This window comes from Trichomycterus rosablanca, chromosome 20, assembly GCF_030014385.1.
Source record: "Trichomycterus rosablanca isolate fTriRos1 chromosome 20, fTriRos1.hap1, whole genome shotgun sequence".
In the NCBI taxonomy this organism is placed as follows: domain Eukaryota; kingdom Metazoa; phylum Chordata; class Actinopteri; order Siluriformes; family Trichomycteridae; genus Trichomycterus; species Trichomycterus rosablanca.
In genome coordinates, this window is record NC_086007.1 from 20,511,501 (window position 1) to 20,528,099 (window position 16,599).

At 41.0% G+C, this 16,599-nt stretch overlaps 1 protein-coding gene across 2 annotated transcripts in view; it reads right to left on the minus strand.

Annotated features, from left to right (window-relative positions):
* LOC134334225 (aldehyde dehydrogenase family 3 member A2-like) overlaps nt 1–13,800 on the minus strand; it is a 37,344-nt gene extending 23,544 nt beyond the window's left edge. The window contains exons 1-9 of one of the 2 annotated variants that reach the window (XM_063016461.1): nt 13,645–13,800; nt 11,988–12,219; nt 10,931–11,016; nt 9,699–9,907; nt 8,561–8,678; nt 7,442–7,583; nt 5,826–5,992; nt 5,636–5,735; nt 4,505–4,681 (exon numbers count right to left, since the gene is read on the minus strand). In XM_063016461.1, the coding sequence (XP_062872531.1) occupies nt 4,505–4,681; nt 5,636–5,735; nt 5,826–5,992; nt 7,442–7,583; nt 8,561–8,678; nt 9,699–9,907; nt 10,931–11,016; nt 11,988–12,219; nt 13,645–13,800 (1,387 nt within the window). Of the gene's footprint in view, nt 1–3,603; nt 4,682–5,635; nt 5,736–5,825; nt 5,993–7,441; nt 7,584–8,560; nt 8,679–9,698; nt 9,908–10,930; nt 11,017–11,987; nt 12,220–13,644 lie in introns of those variants that run through there. The other variant, XM_063016460.1, reaches the window with a different exon arrangement.
* Nucleotides 13,801–16,599: the final 2,799 nt, after the last annotated feature.

The following is a 16,599-nucleotide window of genomic DNA, read 5'->3' on the forward strand; positions in this document are numbered from 1 at the left end:
GCTCAACACACACTAACACACCACCACCATGTCAGTGTCACTGCAGTGCTGAGAATGATCCACCACCTAAATAATACCTGCTCTGTAGTGGTCCTGGAACAGTCCTGACCATTGAAGAACAGGGTAAAAGCAGGCTAAAACAGTATGTAAAGAAATAGATGGACTACAGTTAGTAATTGTAGAACTACAAAGTGCTCCTATATGGTAAGTGGAGCTGATAAAATGGACAGTGAGTGTAGAAACAAGGAGGGTGTTTTAATGTTATGGCTGATCGGTACAGAAACCGCTCTTTTTCCCCTGGAACACTTGATATCACATCTGAATAAACAAAAGAAGATATGCAGCCTAGTAGCCTTTAACACTTGGAGCCGCACTAATGGCGAGATTCCAGTATAAACAGACACTAAAGCTCTGAGCTTGTACTGGAATTCAAAAACCTACTGGAATACATGAATGTTAAACAGTAACAGTGGTGTCGTCCCCTCAGGGGTCGACTAGACGCTGTGATTCACAGCAGATCTGCAATATGCTGAAATCTGTACTGAACACAGTGTTCATGAATAACATATGGAAAAACAACAGGACAGGCCCAAGCAGTGTCATTTTTCTCCTCCAAATATTGCTTTATCCCCAGTGTGGTTGAGAGAATGTGGAATAATGCATGTAAAATTGGCTTTGAAATGAACAATATGAGTAGAACATTGCCAAACTGACCAAGACAGATCAGTTAAATATTTATGTGTATTGTAATGTTAAATATGTTCTTAATAAAACAGTGTGGTTGTTGACCATTATGACCTCCTCTTTGTTTCTACACTCACTGTCCAGATTATCAGCTCCACTTACCATATAGAAGCACTTTGTAGTTCTACAATTACTGACTGTAGTCCATCTGTTTTTTTACATACTTTTTTAGCCTGCTTTCACCCTGTTCTTTAATGGTCAGGACCCCCACAGGACCACTACAGAGTAGGAATTATTTGGGTGGTGGGGCATTCTCAGCACTGCAGTGACACTGACATGGTGGTGGTGTCACTGCTGGACTGAGAATAGTCCACCAACCAAAAATATTCAGCCAACATCGCCCAACTCAAACAGCAGCAATAGATAAGCGATTGTCTCTGACTTTACATCTGTGCTAGCGTGTGGTTTACCGCTGCGCCACCTGAGCGGCCACTTGTAAATTTTAACAAACATAAAATTCATTCTTTAATTCATTATTTAACAGTTATTAATAAAAAAATTACAAACTACAAAAATGTTTCTTTATTTATAAAACTGATAGACTGATTATACAGTAAAACTGAATAGACCGAATGTTGTAAAACAATATATACAGTCATAAAAAACAATATGATAAAATTATTTTAAGAGGGAGATCAGTATACAGTTGATGCCAAAAAATTTATATACACTTATTAGTGAAATGTACATCACGGCCATAAATACAGGCTTCTCCTTATTTAGGGGTGGCCACATCGGATCATTTTGGTCTGCATATCTGATTTGGCACAGTTTTTACAACTGATGCCCGTTCTGACACGACCCTGCTTATTTACTTACGGGCTTGGGACCAGCACTAAGAGCGCACTGACAAGCGCTATCCCCTTCTCCTTGGACACAGCCACTCATGCCTGTGTAGACCAGTGGTTCCCAACTTTTTTCTGCAGTGCTACCCTTTTGTAAATATGAATATTTTAGACCCCCCCCCCGCCCACTCCGACACACACATACACGTCATATGCTTTTAAACTCCACTGAGATTTATTTTACATATTGTAATCTATACATAACTGCAATGTCTTACTGCACAAAACTCAATGCTAGCAGTGCTTCTGACTTTGAGAAGCACTGTTGTAGACAATTAGATTCACACTGGATCTCAGCGATAGAGGAGTAAAATATACATCCAGCTACTTAGTATAGAACTTTTTACACCAATAGACTTTGTGTCATGGCCTGCCAATTCTTTATTAGCCGTCATGATTTACTATAGAGGGTGACCTTTTTGGGCCAGTATAATAATGATAATAACAATGTTTTATTCATAAAGCAGCTTTCACAGTCTCAAGGTCACTTTACAGGAGAGAAGGAACAAAAATGCTGTTCCAAAAGAAAAGTCTTCAGTAGGGACTTAATAGAAATAGAAGAGCAATCTCACAGGGATTGAGGCAGAAAGTTCCAAAGCTTAAGAGCAACCGCAGTGAAAGTTCTGCCACCCATTGGGGACAGTTTGGTCAGAAGCATAGAAAGAAACCTACCACCGGAGGACCTTAAGCAGCAAGAGGGAGTGTAAGGGTGTAAGAGCTCTCAAAGATAAGCTGGGGCCAGACCATGAAGAATTTTGAATTGTATGTGTAATGTGATCGGAAGCCAGTGCAATTAATTCATTTAGAATGGGGGTGATGGGGGCCGAGAACTCTCGCCGACTAGTTTTGAATGTATTGCAGCTTGTTGATGATTTTGGTAGGAAGACCAGCGTACAGAGAATAACAAATTACAATCGATGCGTGAATAAATGAAGGCATGAATCAGGGTTTTAGTATCGGTAATAGGTCGCAGCCATGTGATGTTGCGGAGCTGGTTAAGGAACTGATGTGAGATTCAAGGGCGAGATGGAAATCAAACATAACTTTGAGGTTCCCTTCATTCTCGCGTTCTCGTGATGTCGATGTCAATGACCAAATTAGGCATTTTCTTGATGAGATTATTTGACCCAACTAACAAGAGTTCTGTTTTGTCCGTATTAAGTTTTAGGAAATTGCTGTTCAGCCAGGATGAACAATATAAATAGGGCTAGCTTGTCTGCACCCATTAAAAATACAAGGGAAACTTTTCTTTTGGAAAAGGTAGATTAATGAAGAAAAGCCAAACTGCCTTTTTATCCTGTTATCTAATATGACTGGATGGTTAGATATGATCCAAGATGCACAAAAACAAATCTGCTCTTAGTTACCTACTGGAGCATGGGTCAACTGTACACAGACTTGTGCTTATTTTAAGCTTTATGGTGCCAATTTTGGGGCAGAGGCATATTGTTCTTGCATGGTGGCCTCTAGACCAGCCTTTCTCAACCGGGGTGCCGCGGCATCCTGGGGTGCCGTCTGGCTTCGTCAGGGGTGCCGTCAAAAATATTCTGACGTTACTGATATTGAAAATGAAATAAATTTAAAATACAAAAACGTCAACTTATCATGAAAATGAAAAACATCAAAATTTGTCTCACACGCCCCTTTTCCCATGCTACAACGTCAACACGGGTTGCGTGCGTTGCCTATAGTGATGAGTCGTTCGCGAACGATCCGATTCTATTGAACGGCTCTTTAAAATGAACAAAAGGAACCGAGTCGCGCCTCTGGGAGCCGCTATATATATATATTTATATTTCTGTGCAGTTCTTATCGTGAGGAATTCAACCATTCCGCTTCCATCAGTAGAGGGAATTAATCAGTCATAATAAGAGCTGTTAATTGTCGAAATTCAAATCACTTTCAGTATTGCGGAGAGAGCAAGCGGCACACACACACACACACAGAAAGAGAGAGAGGTAATTACCTAATTAATGTAAATATTATAATTTTTATTGTTATTATTTTGCTGTTTTTATTAATATTTTATTCTATTTTATATTTTTGCACATGTAACTGTTTTGTATGTATTTGTTCATTCTTATTGTTATTTTTATTATTTCTCTCCAACTTGCTTTGGCAATACGAATGTCCTTATTTGTCATGCCAATAAAGCTTCTTTTGAGTTTAAGTTTGAGAGCCATAACCGAGCTACAGAGAAACCATGCAGACAATGAGCAGTGCTAGTGGTATAATGACAAATAATTGAGAAATAAACTATAAACTTGTTTAATGATGTTAAATCTGATTGGTTCATGGTGCTTGTTTTAAAGCAGAAACAAACACAGGCACATCTCTGCACAAGTGAGGATTTTTCTGAAACTTAATGCAATGCAACCACAGTACGTCTCTTCCCTGTAGTGTTTTTGTGTGTTAGCAGTCTGAGGGAGGCAGAGTGTAAGTTTTTTAATACATTTTAGACTGGGGTGACTTGAGATTTTGAATACTTTTAAAGGGTGCCGTGACTGAAAAAATGCTGAGAAACACTGCTCTAGACCAATGTCATGTAATGTTCAACTAAGGGCCGTTTAACACAGGTTTTAAATGGACCTTGGATTACAACTGACCAAGTGTATGTAAATGTCTTCAACTGTGGCAAAATGTTAGACGTAAATGTTCCCTAAATGTTATTAGGGAATATTAAGTGATTTAAGCCAATAGTGTATTGAGATTAAAACTAAAGCATTTTATTGTAGCGAAATGACGCCACCTCCTGGCTGAGTTCTAATATTAACGTATTGTTCAGAAACAATTACTCCAAGGTGAAAATTAGGTAAATTGATGGTCAACTTTAAACAGGTTGACAAGTAACGCAATAAGCAGACCCAAAGCCAGAACTGAAGCAGTTATGGCCCAGATGCACAAGAGATGTTTACAGCTGCAACAGCGACTCAGAAGGAAGAACCTGGCCTGTCGGAGACGGGACGCCGTCAGTGGAGGATAACGTGGTTTGTTCAGACTCTCCATCGCCAAAGACTTGACGAGGCAGGCGCGCTTGTGACTGAGCTGATCGAAGCTGTGTTTGCCGTGGTATCTGCCCATTCCACTTTTTCCTGACGGAGAAAAAAGTCAAGTATGAATACTATCAATGGTAAAGTAATTATTTCAAGAATCCAGTAGCAGAACATCAGTAACTTCTACATGAAATTAGAATAAAGTCGACAACCCATAGACAGCACGTCAAACAAATAATTAAATAAGTAAAATACGATCTAAAAAAAGGAAAAAAATCCTTATGGCCTCCTTAACACATCCATAAATATATTCAATGTGTTTATGTGCCACGCCCCTCTCTCCGGGAGTACATGTTGGAGCTAATCTAAACACCAGAAACATAAACCTAAACAATCCTACCCTATGCTAACAATACTAGAGCTAAACATAAACAAACTAATACAAAGAGCATGAACATGACGCATTCTTGTTTTAAGAAGACAGGAAGGAAGCAAACCGACATTCTTTCATTTTCTTATCCGCTTATCCAGTTAGGGTCGAGGGGGGTTCTGGAGCCTATCCCAGCTTTTCAATAGGCGCAAGGCACACAATAACACCCTGGACGAGACGCCAGTCCATCGCAGGGCAGACACACACACACCCATTCACCTATAGGGCAATTCAGTGTCTCCAATTAACCTGACTGCATGTTTTTGGACTGTGGGGAAACCCACACAGACACGGGGAGAACATGCAAACTCCGCACAGAAAGGACCCGGACCGCCCCGCCCGGGGATCGAACCCAGGACCTTCTTGCTGTGAGGCGACAGTGCTACCCACTAAGCAACCGTGACAAAGGCAAACCAAAATCAAAATACATCGAGCAAACTATACATCGTGCATTAGCCCTCAACAAGGCGCAGCTGTGGATCATTACCACTGTATATTGGTTCTACTTTAAATTTGTGAGTCTGGACGCTAAGCAAACCAGGACTAAAATGTACCAATGTATCATTTTCTTTGTTGGTCAAGGACTAACAAAGTAGAAGTGTACTTTCAGTATGCTGGCTTACCTACTCCTCCAAAGGGTAAAGAATTGACTGTATAGTGCATTATGACATCATTAACCACCACTCCTCCACTGGTCGTCTGATTTAGCATTCGCTTGATCACCTCCCCAAAAACAAATAGAAAAAAAGTCACTTGGTGCCAGTTTTTTTCCTCCATTAAAATTCTAATGTTATTAATGGTTTATAAAAGTACCTTCTTGTCAGAAGAAAAAACATAAAGAGCCAAAGGTTTCTCTCTCTCATTGATGAATTGAATGGCCTCACTGATGTCACTAACGGCTACTATTGGCAACACGGGTCCAAAGATTTCCTCCTGCATTATCCTGGCATGGGGCGAAACGTCCTTCAGAACAGTAGGGGCTAGTAGAAATCAGAAAATATTAATAACGTATTTGCACATCCTTCATTTAAATACAACCCCTAAATCAGAAAAAGTTAGGACAGTATGGAAAATGCAAATAAAACAAAATTGCAGTGTTCCTTACATTTTATAATCAAACTGAAATTCTCTAAGGTGACCTGAAGACCACCATACTTACAGTGAAGCATGGTGGTGGAAGCATTATGTTTTGGGTCTGCTTTTCTTCAGCTGGAACTGGGGCTTTAGTCAAAGTGGAAGGAAATATGAACAGTTTTATGCCTCTTCTAAAAGGCTGAAGATTAAGAGTTGACAATGGCCCAAAGCATACCCCCACATCAACAAAACAATGGCTTCACCAGAAAATGATCAAAGTTTTGGAAGTCCAAACCTGAGGAGAATCCAGCTGAAATTCTCTAAGCTGACCTTAAAAGTGTATTAGCAAAAGACCACCATAACGACCCAACGACCCAAAGCATACCATCAACAAAAGAATGGCTTCACCAGAAAATTATCAAAGTTTTGGAAGCCCAACCAGAGCCCAAACCTGAGGAGAATCCAAATGAAATTCTGTAAGGTGACTTAAAGACCACCATACCTACAGTGAAGCATGGTGGTGGCAGCATTATGTTTTGGGTCTGTTTGTCTTCAGCTGGAACTGGGGCTTCAGTCAAGGTGGAAGGAAGTATGAACAGTTTTAGCCTTTCAGCTTGACAGCTTGACCCAAAGCATACCACCACATCAACAAAAGAATGGCTTCACTAGAAAATTATCAAAGTTTTGGAAGCCTAACCAGAGCCCAAACCTGAGGAGAATCCAACTGAAATTCTCTAAGGTGACCTGAAGAGTGTATTACCAAAAGACCACCATAACGACCTAAAGCATGACAATGAACCAAAGCATGAAAACGACCCAAAGCATACCACCACATCAACAAAAGAATGGCTTCACCACAAAATCATCAAAGTTCTGGAAGCCCAACCAGAGCTCAGACCTGAGGAGAATCCAAATGAAATTCTGTAAGGTGACTTGAAGACCACCATACCTACAGTGAAGCATGGTGGTGGCAGCATTATGTTTTGGGTGTGTTTTTCTTCAGCTGGAACTGGGGCTTTAGTCAAGGTGAAGGGAGGAGATGACCTCACAATCTGACAGATTTGGAACATTTTTGCAAGTAAGAGGGGGCAAAGACTGCCAAGTCAAGATGTGCCATGCTAATAGACTCCTATGTAAATGAGTGAATGGTGTCATAAAATGCTGTCATAAAATTCTATCATAAAATGCTGTCATAAAATTCTATCATAAAATGCTGTCATAAAAGTTTGTTATTCTAATGAACTGAATTGGTGTCATGTTTTTACATCACAAAACCTGGCACTATAACAAGGGTGACCAGACCTTTTAAATCCACTATACGTATGTTAAATATCAAAAATTATTCTTAACCGTACCAATGTAACACTGTGATTTATCACTATCGCCCCCCACAGCCACACTGCATCCTTCCATCAGAGCCAGCACACGATCGAAGTGATTTTGGTTGATGATGCGACCATAATCTGGAGATGTTTTAGGGTCCTCCTTGTAGAACTCCTGCAGTTAATGAACACACAAACGTCAGAACATATAAAAACATTTAATTTAACTGCTATAAACTGCTATATATAAAAATAATATGTGGTTTAAACAGCTCTGATCAATCGATACAATGACTGTCTGAATGAGCCTGGTATCCGGGTCCAAGACATAACCAGACGTTGATGATCCTACAGTGCATCTGTGCCATTTCTTCCATTGGTAAATCATGCACCTATGCCTAGCCGCCCACATGACCTTGGAGAAAACAGGATTCAACTGACAGTTGACTTTCGTCCATTAATCTGATGTCCAGTTCTAATGCCTGCGTGTCCATTGTAGGTGCTTTTGATGGTGGATAGGAACCATAGTAGTCTTTCTTTTGGACTGTACCAGACACCATAGTGTCAGTGAGTCCTGGCTTCCCAACAACCTGTCGGCATTTTGTGGATTGCCCCTCAATTTCATCAGCACCACTTATGATTTAGAAGCACCTTGTAGTTCTACAATTACTGACTGTAGTCCATCTGTTTCTCTACATACATTTTTAGACTGCTTTCATCCTGTTCTTCAGTGGTCAGGACCCCCACAGGACCACCACAGAGCAGGTATTATTTAGGTGTTGGATCATTCTCAGCACTGCAGTGACACTGACATGGTGGTGGTGTGTTAGTGTGTTGTGCTGGTATGAGTGGATCAGACACAGCAGCGCTGCTGGAGTTTTTAAATACCGTGTCCACTCACTGTCCACTCTATTAGACACTCCTACCTAGTTGGTCCACCTCGTAGATGTAAAGTCAGAGACGATCGCTCATCTATTGCTGCTGTTTGAGTTGGTCGTCTTCTAGACCTTCTTCAGTGTTGGCTGGATATTTTTGGTTGGTGCACTATTCTCACTCCAGCAGTGACAGTGAGGTGTTTAAAAACTCCAGCAGCGCTGCTGTGTCTTATCCACAAACAATATGATTATCATAACAAAACATCAGAAATCTCACCAGTAACGTTTGACGGATCTCTTCAATCACGCTGTTCTGGATACTGGGATGGCAGAGGATGTAGTCTGGTGCAATGCACGTCTGGCCACAATTAGCAAACTTTCCCCAGGTGATTCGACTGTGGGTGTAAATAACCAACACTTTTTACATGGATTGTAACCATTTAAGATCTTGACACTTCAACTACTTTTATGGCCCTAGCACATATCCACAACTGCTTGTTAGAATTGTATTTTGGGTGCTCGGGTGGCGCAGTGGTCTAACACGCTAGCATACCACTGGGGAGTGTTCAAACTCGCAAGTTCACGAGCAGCAGAGTCACCTACCAGGCCTGGTATCCAAACAAACACAACTGGATGTGTTTAAAAGAGGGAAGGTGGGGATGGTGTCACATGGAGTTTATTATGGCTTGCCATTCACTATACAGCTCTGTGTAAGTGATAAGAAGCACCTACAGACTGGACACGTGTCAAAAGGGGTGTGTGGTGATCCGCCTTGGCTTCAGTATTGGGTAAAATCCACAAAATCATATCCAAAATCATGGGCTTTGTGTGTCCCAGGGCTAAAAAATATGACTTTTATGGTATTATTGTCACAAATCAGCCCCTGCGCTCCTAGAGAATGTTTATTGTGTAGCTGCCACGCCCCTGTTTCTAAGAGCACATGGAGGCTGAAGGGGGCTTTGTTTAGGGTGTCAAGGCAACGCCTCCTTATTATGATTGGTCAGTAGCCAATGATCCACAGCTGCACCTTGTTTGAGGTGAAGTGCTCGTGGCATATAAGGGAGCAGCTGTTTTGCCTCAAGCCAAAGCCTATCCCAGCTTTTCAATGGGCACAAGGCACACAGTAACACCCTGGACAGTCCATCGCAGGGCAGACACACATACATACACACACATACCCATTCACCTATAGGGCAATTCAATGTCTCCAATTAAACTGACTGCATGTTTTTGGACTGTGAGAGGAAACCGGAGCTCATGGAGAAAACCCACGCAGACACGGGGAGAACATGCAAACTCGGCACAGAAAGGCCCCGGACCGCCCCGCCTGAGGATCGAACCCAGGACCTTCTTGTTTTAACTAACAACTGTACTTAAATCTGATGACGTTAGAATTCTAGTAAACAATGCAATACCGGCAAGCAACTGCAATGTCACAGTTCTGATCGATGTAACAGGGACTTTTTCCTCCCAGCTCAAGAGTGACTGGTGTGAGGTGCTGGGCAGCTGCTTCCATAACCAGTTTTCCCACTGTGCTGCTTCCCGTGTAGAAGATGTGGTCAAAACGCTGCTTCAGCAGCTCCTGGGTTTCTGGAATTCCTCCAGTCACTACTTGGTACATCTCCTAAAAGGTAAACAACAAGGTATTTACAGCACATATAAGTAGAGGATTTGCTTCTGTATAGTCATGAACTACTAAAAAACAATGAAGTCTTAATAGATAATGATAGACTCAGAAAGTTACCACATTATATTATTAGGGTGGACAGTGGATCATTTTCCAAGTAATAATATTCACTGATTAGCCATAACATTAAAACCACCTCCTTGTTTCTACACTCACTGTCCATTTTATCAGCTCCACTTACCATACAGAAGCACTTTGTAGTTCTACAATTACTGTCTGTGGTCCATCTGTTTCTCTACATGCTTTTTTAACCTGCTTTCACCCTGTTCTTCAATGGTCAGGACCCCCACAGGACCACCACAGAGCAGGTATCATTTAGGTGGTGGATCATTCTCAGCACTGTAGTGACACTGACATGGTGGTGGTGTGTTAGTGTGTATTGTGCTGGTATGAGTGGATCAGACACAGCAGCGCTGCTGAAGTTTTTAATTACCGTGTCCACTCACTGTCCACTTTATTAAACACTCATACCTAGTCGATCCACCTTGTAGATGTAAAGTCAGAGACGATCGCTCATCTATTGCTGATGTTTGAGTCGGTCATCTTCTAGACCTTCAACAGTGGTCACAAGACGCTTCCCACGGGGCGCTGTTGGCTGGATATTTTTGGTTGATGGACTATTCTCAGTCCAGCAGTGACATTAGCATTGCACTGACACCACCACCATGTTAGTGTCACTGCATGCTGAGAATGACCCACCAGCCAAAAAATACCTACTCTGTAGTGGTCCTGTGGGGGTCCTGACCACTGAAGAACAGCATGAAAGGGGGCTAACAAAGCATGCAGAGAAACAGATGGACAACAGTCAGTAATTGTAGAACTACAAAGTGCTCCTATATGGTAAATGGAGCTAAAAAAGTATAAACTTTGGTGGTTTTAATGTTATGGCTGATCAGTGTATACATGATTACAGTAAAGTCAAACTGGCTGCAGACCAGTATAAAACAGCAGTTAACACACCTTATCTAAATACTGAGGAAGCAGTTCTTTCAGTAGACTGGCTGAGTTCTTGCTCAGTTCTGAAGGCTTCACTATAGCAGCATTACCTAACAGGAGAAGATCAAAAAGTCATGAGTTACTTATAATAAACATTGGATTTTCATTACCGCAGACTAAAATTATACACAACAGTGCCTAGTAAGATTTAAGTAAATTGTACGTACATTTAGACCTTAATTAGAAGCTGTGTATACACTGATGCGGCAAAACATTTAGACCACACACCTTTGGTGATGTCAAAACAACTCTGACCAGCTGAGACATGGACTGTCTAAACACGTCTGTGATATCTGGTATTACAAGCACGTCCTTTAATTTTTGTATATTGCCGAATGGGTAAACGATGGAACTATGCAATTTGAGCCACATGAGTCCTTTTGAAGGTCCATACCAGACTCTAAGGCCTTCATGTCCTCTGACATCAGTGAGTCTTGGCCGCCCAACAACCTGTTGGCGGTTTTTGACTTGTCCTTCCTCAGACCTAGTAAGATTTACCCTTAGCCAGTTTTTACTTACAGTTAAGGTAAATTGTACATACATTTAGACCTTCATTAGAAGCTGTGTATACACTGATGTGCCAAAACATTTAGACCACCCACCTAAGGTGTTGTCATAAAGCCCTGACCAGCTGAGACATGGACTGTCTGAACGTGCTTGGGATATCTGGTACCAGGATATTACCAGCAGGTTCTTCAACTTTTGTATATTGCGAGTGGGTAAACGATGGAACTATGCAATTTGAGCCACATGACATAAGTGAGTCTTGGCCGCCCGACAACCTGTTGGCGGTTTTTGGCTTGTCCTTCCTCAGACCTCTGTCTGTATATAATTACCAAGGCTGTTTGTCAGCACCCCTTGCTGTTTGAGATACATCTACCCATTCTACCCCTTTACCTGGCCATAACTGTTTGGTCCTTCAAAGTCACTCAGGTCTTTATGATGTTTTTATCTGGCCTTGTTTACTTTCTGAAATCCTACCCGTATTCCATCATTGAAAACAGAAGAGAGAGCTGTATACCTGCTGCAATAGCTCCAATGAGAGGCCCCAAGGTAAGAGCCCAAGGGTAATTCCAGGCTCCGATGATCAGCACCACACCCAAAGGTTCGGATTTAATATACACATCATCCATCAGGGTAAGGAGATTCTTCCGCACAGGCTCAGGACGCATCCAGTCACTCAGTTCCCTCAGTGCCAGCTTGATTTCATTCTCAAGACCAATGAGCTCGAAAAGCGACGTGTCAAACTCACTCTGCAGTCAAAAACACACACTTAAATGTAACTGTAACTATCAGCTCCACCTACTATATAGAAGCACTTTGTAGTTCTACAATTACTGACTGTAGGCATCTATTTCTCTGCATGCTTTGTTAGCCCCCTTTCATGCTGTTCGTCAATGATCAGGACCCCTACAGAGCAGATATTATTTGGGTGTTGGATCATTCTCAGCACTGCAGTGACACTGACATGGTGGTGGTGTGTTAGTGTGTGTGGTGCTGGTATGAGTGGATCAGACACAGCAGCGCTCCTGGAGTTTTTAAACACCTCACTGTCACTGCTGGACTGAGAATAGTCCACCAACCAAAGACATCCAGCCAACAGCACCCTGTGAGCAGCGTCATGTGACCACTGATCTAGAAGGTCTAGAAGATGACCAACTCAAACAGCAGCAATAGACGAGCGATCGTCTCTGACTTTACATCTACAAGGTGGACCAACTAGGTGGGAGTGTCTAATAGAGTGGACAGTGAGTGGACACGGTATTTAAAAACTCCAGCAGCGCTGCTGTGTCTGATCCACTCATACCAGTGCAACACACACTAACACACCACCACCATGTCAGTGTCACTGCAGTGCTGAGAATGATCGACCATCTAAATAATACCTGCTCTGTAGTGGTACTGTGGGGGTCCTGACCATTGAAGAACAGGGTGAAAGCAGGCTAAAAAAGTAAGTAGAGAAACAGATGGACTACAGTCAGTAATTGTAGAACTACAAAGTGCTTCTATACGGTAAGTGGAGCTGATAATCTGGACAGTGAGTATAGAAACAAGGAGGTGGTTTTAATGTTATGGCTGTCTATGTATAGTGTATATGTCACCATATTTAAAATACTTAAGCTGCAATCGCCCTGGTGCAGACTGTCCTCAGTTTTATGGCTTAATCACAGCTATTTATCGTCCATTATCAGAATTGCAGCAGTAAACTGCTGATAAAATACCTTAATTATTTACAAATGACTTGGTGTTTGTATTTTGTAAATGAAATAATAAGTTTGTTCGTAATGACTGGGACTAAATTTGGAAAATAACCAGTTAAGGTGGCAAGTGAGCTACAGGCACCATCTCAGACCTTGATCACTATGACAACAACGGTTGATGTTCCTGGTGATCCTCAGAATCCAGTTTGTGGCACAAGGTTATATGTAGACTTCATCTTTAGACTGACAGTCTTAGCAATTATGGAGGACCACGACCAGACAGCCAAAGAGTCGAAAACCTATTTGACTCTCCCTCTATTAGACCTGACCAACTGTGTCTGTTGAGCACCCGACCAGGCCAGCAGCACTGCACTATACAGAATCATCAATATTCCAGCTCTTTTCGTCCACCCCCCTTCCCCACACAAACAAACACACACCCTATACACAATGCACTGTAAGGTGTTGGTGGTGTACCTTGTGCAGGTCCAGTTGGAGAGCTGCTATGATATCTGCCTGGCGTTCAGTGATGAGTTGCAGTAAAGCTCGCAGATGCTGAACTCTGTACTGCAGGACTTTGGACAGTCCTGTGTTAAAGGCTCTCCTGGCTAAATCCACCGAGTCTTTCACCATTTCTGCTGCTACTGATGAAAATGGTTAAAAATATATTGAAATACAAGCAGAAAACATGATATAAATGATACAAAACACTGAATGACTATTTCAGTAGCATACTTCATTCAACTTGCATGTTTTTGGACTGTAGGAGGAAACCGGAGCTACCAGAGGAGACCCATGCAGACACGGGGAGAACATGCAAACTCCACACAGATCGAACCCAGGACCTTCTTGCTGTAAGGCAACAGTGCTACCCACTGAGCCACCGTGCCGCCCCAGAAGATATAAGAAGTTCTAAAAGATATACAAAGCCATTTCTATGGCTTTGGGACTACAGTGAACCACAGCGAGAGTCATTTTCTCCTAGAAATGGCTAGCCTATCAAATTTAGGAACTCATCCAGGAAATCATACCAAATCAAGAAACCCACACATGCAAGGAAATGCAAGCCTTTTCACCTGATGAAGTCAGCGTTCATGATTTCATCAATAAAAAGTCCAAAAATAGTTTAAAAATAGCAATAGTTACCAAGAGAAACATAACACATTTTATATGTGTATAAAATATAATCCTTTTACTATATAAAAAAAAGTTGTTGTAAAACAAGGCATTAAGGTGATACAGCATTACACCAACAGTGAAACATAGTGGTGGTAGTATGAAGGTGTGTGGAGCGATTTGTAGTTCCATTAGCTTTCCACTTGTAAATTTTCAAACCAATTACTCATTAAATGTAATAAATTCTACTCATAATTTCTTAAACAGTTAAGTCATAGACCCAATAAAATTTTTATTCACAGCATTAATATACAGAACTTAATATACATTACTACGTTAATACATTCATTATGCATTAATTTACTTTATATAACCGTAACCTATAAATATTTAATAGCGTTCGATTTTAAAGCAAAAATAATCATACAGTGTAAACAAATAAAGGTTTTGAGAGCTGGTAACATTATTGCTTAAAGCAATAAGCCACGAGAGACCGTGCGTTACTGCGATTTTATCACGGGGAAGGATGTTTTGGCACGACGCCAAGCGGAGTGCCTAAAACGTCTTTCCCTGTGATAAAATCATAGCAGTAACGCACGGTCTCGAGTGGCTTATTGTTTTTATAAAACGGCGGTCAACATAAAATATAATAAAATACAACGATGTTCAATAAATAAATGATTTTATTTACAAAAACACGTACAAAAAGCATTCTTCCGCGAAATCACGTAGTCCGGTAACAGTGTTGCTAGGCAACATGAGGGCGAACATAACATTCACTTTTTCTTTTCAGTGGCGTATTAATATGGAATGATGTGAGGCGGTCATAGGTGTGGGGTTATCGGGGATTTTACAACGGCTTCGAACGCGGCTCAGCCAATCAGATTTCAGGACCGGAACTATGCCTTTTATAAATGTTGTTTTACACCGTTACTACAGCTGCTGGTTCGTCATAATGACGTAGAAAGTGTGCAAAATCGGTATAAACAAAAACTTACGTCACACTGTAGCCTACATTAGCTTATCTAACTAGCTTCGCTTTCTATAGCACAGTAAACAATGCTTCTTGACAGCATTAAACAAAACAAAAAGGCAAGATTTACTTACTTGTTTATGTAGAAATGGTGTAACGTGCTGCTAACGAACTGCAAGCCTCGGATAGGAGTGAAATGAGCAAACAAAGCCCTTTATACTGTGTGGTGAATAAAAGGAGGTGCAGCCACACCACTCCCCTGCTCAAATTCCATTAGCACGTCTTTGGAATCGGATATACAGAACATCCACTACAGATGACTGTTTCTGCACGTTTTAGCATCGAATTTTACAACCACAAATCAGAAAAAGTTGGGACAGCAACAATTTCGTACATTTACTTTGACTTTTATTTCATTGCAGACAGGATGCACCTGAGATAGTTTATGTTTTGTCTGCTAATAAACATCCATTCCTGCATATCAGGCCTGCAACACTTTAAAAAAAAAAAGTTGGGACAGTAAAGCATTTACCACTTTGTAATGTTGCTTTTCTCTTTACCACACTTAAAAAACGTTTTGGCACAGAGGATACCAAGTCTGGATGGTCCTTTTTGTCTTTTTCTCTTGCCCATGTGGTTATACTGTATAATCTATTGTTGAGTGGCGGTCCTTGATGCAGTGCCGTCTGAGGGATCGAAGATCACAGGCGTTCGGATTAAGCTTGCACCCTTGGCATTCATGCACTGAAATTCCTCCCGATTCCTTGAATGGTTTAATGATATTATGCACTGTAGAGGGAGAAATATGCAAATCCCTTCCAATCTTTCTTTGAGGTTCATTCTTTTTAAACATTTCAATAATTTGTCACACATTTGTTGACAAACTGGAGATCCTCTGATCATCTTTGCTTTCCTGGATGCTGCTTTTGTACCAAACCATGATTACAATCACCTCTTTGGAATCACATCATTATTTAGTTTTTTTACCTCATTACTAGCCCTAAATTGCCCCCGTCCCAACTTTTTTTGGAATGTGTTGCAGGCCTGAAATGCAGGAATAGATGTTTATTAATAAATGAAATGAATTTGCGCAGACAAAACATGAAATATCTTGAGTTCAAACTGTCTGCAATTAAATAAAAGGTAATGTAAGGAACACTGCATTTTAATTGTATTTGCATTTTCCACACTGTCCCAACTGTTTCGGATTTGGGGTTGTATTTAATACATTTAATGAAAAAGAAAAAAATTAACATATTAAATGTACAACGACATTTGCACACATCATTAATTAGGTTTTATTTTTCCCCAAAATGTTAAAATCACCTAAACAGTCAATGTGA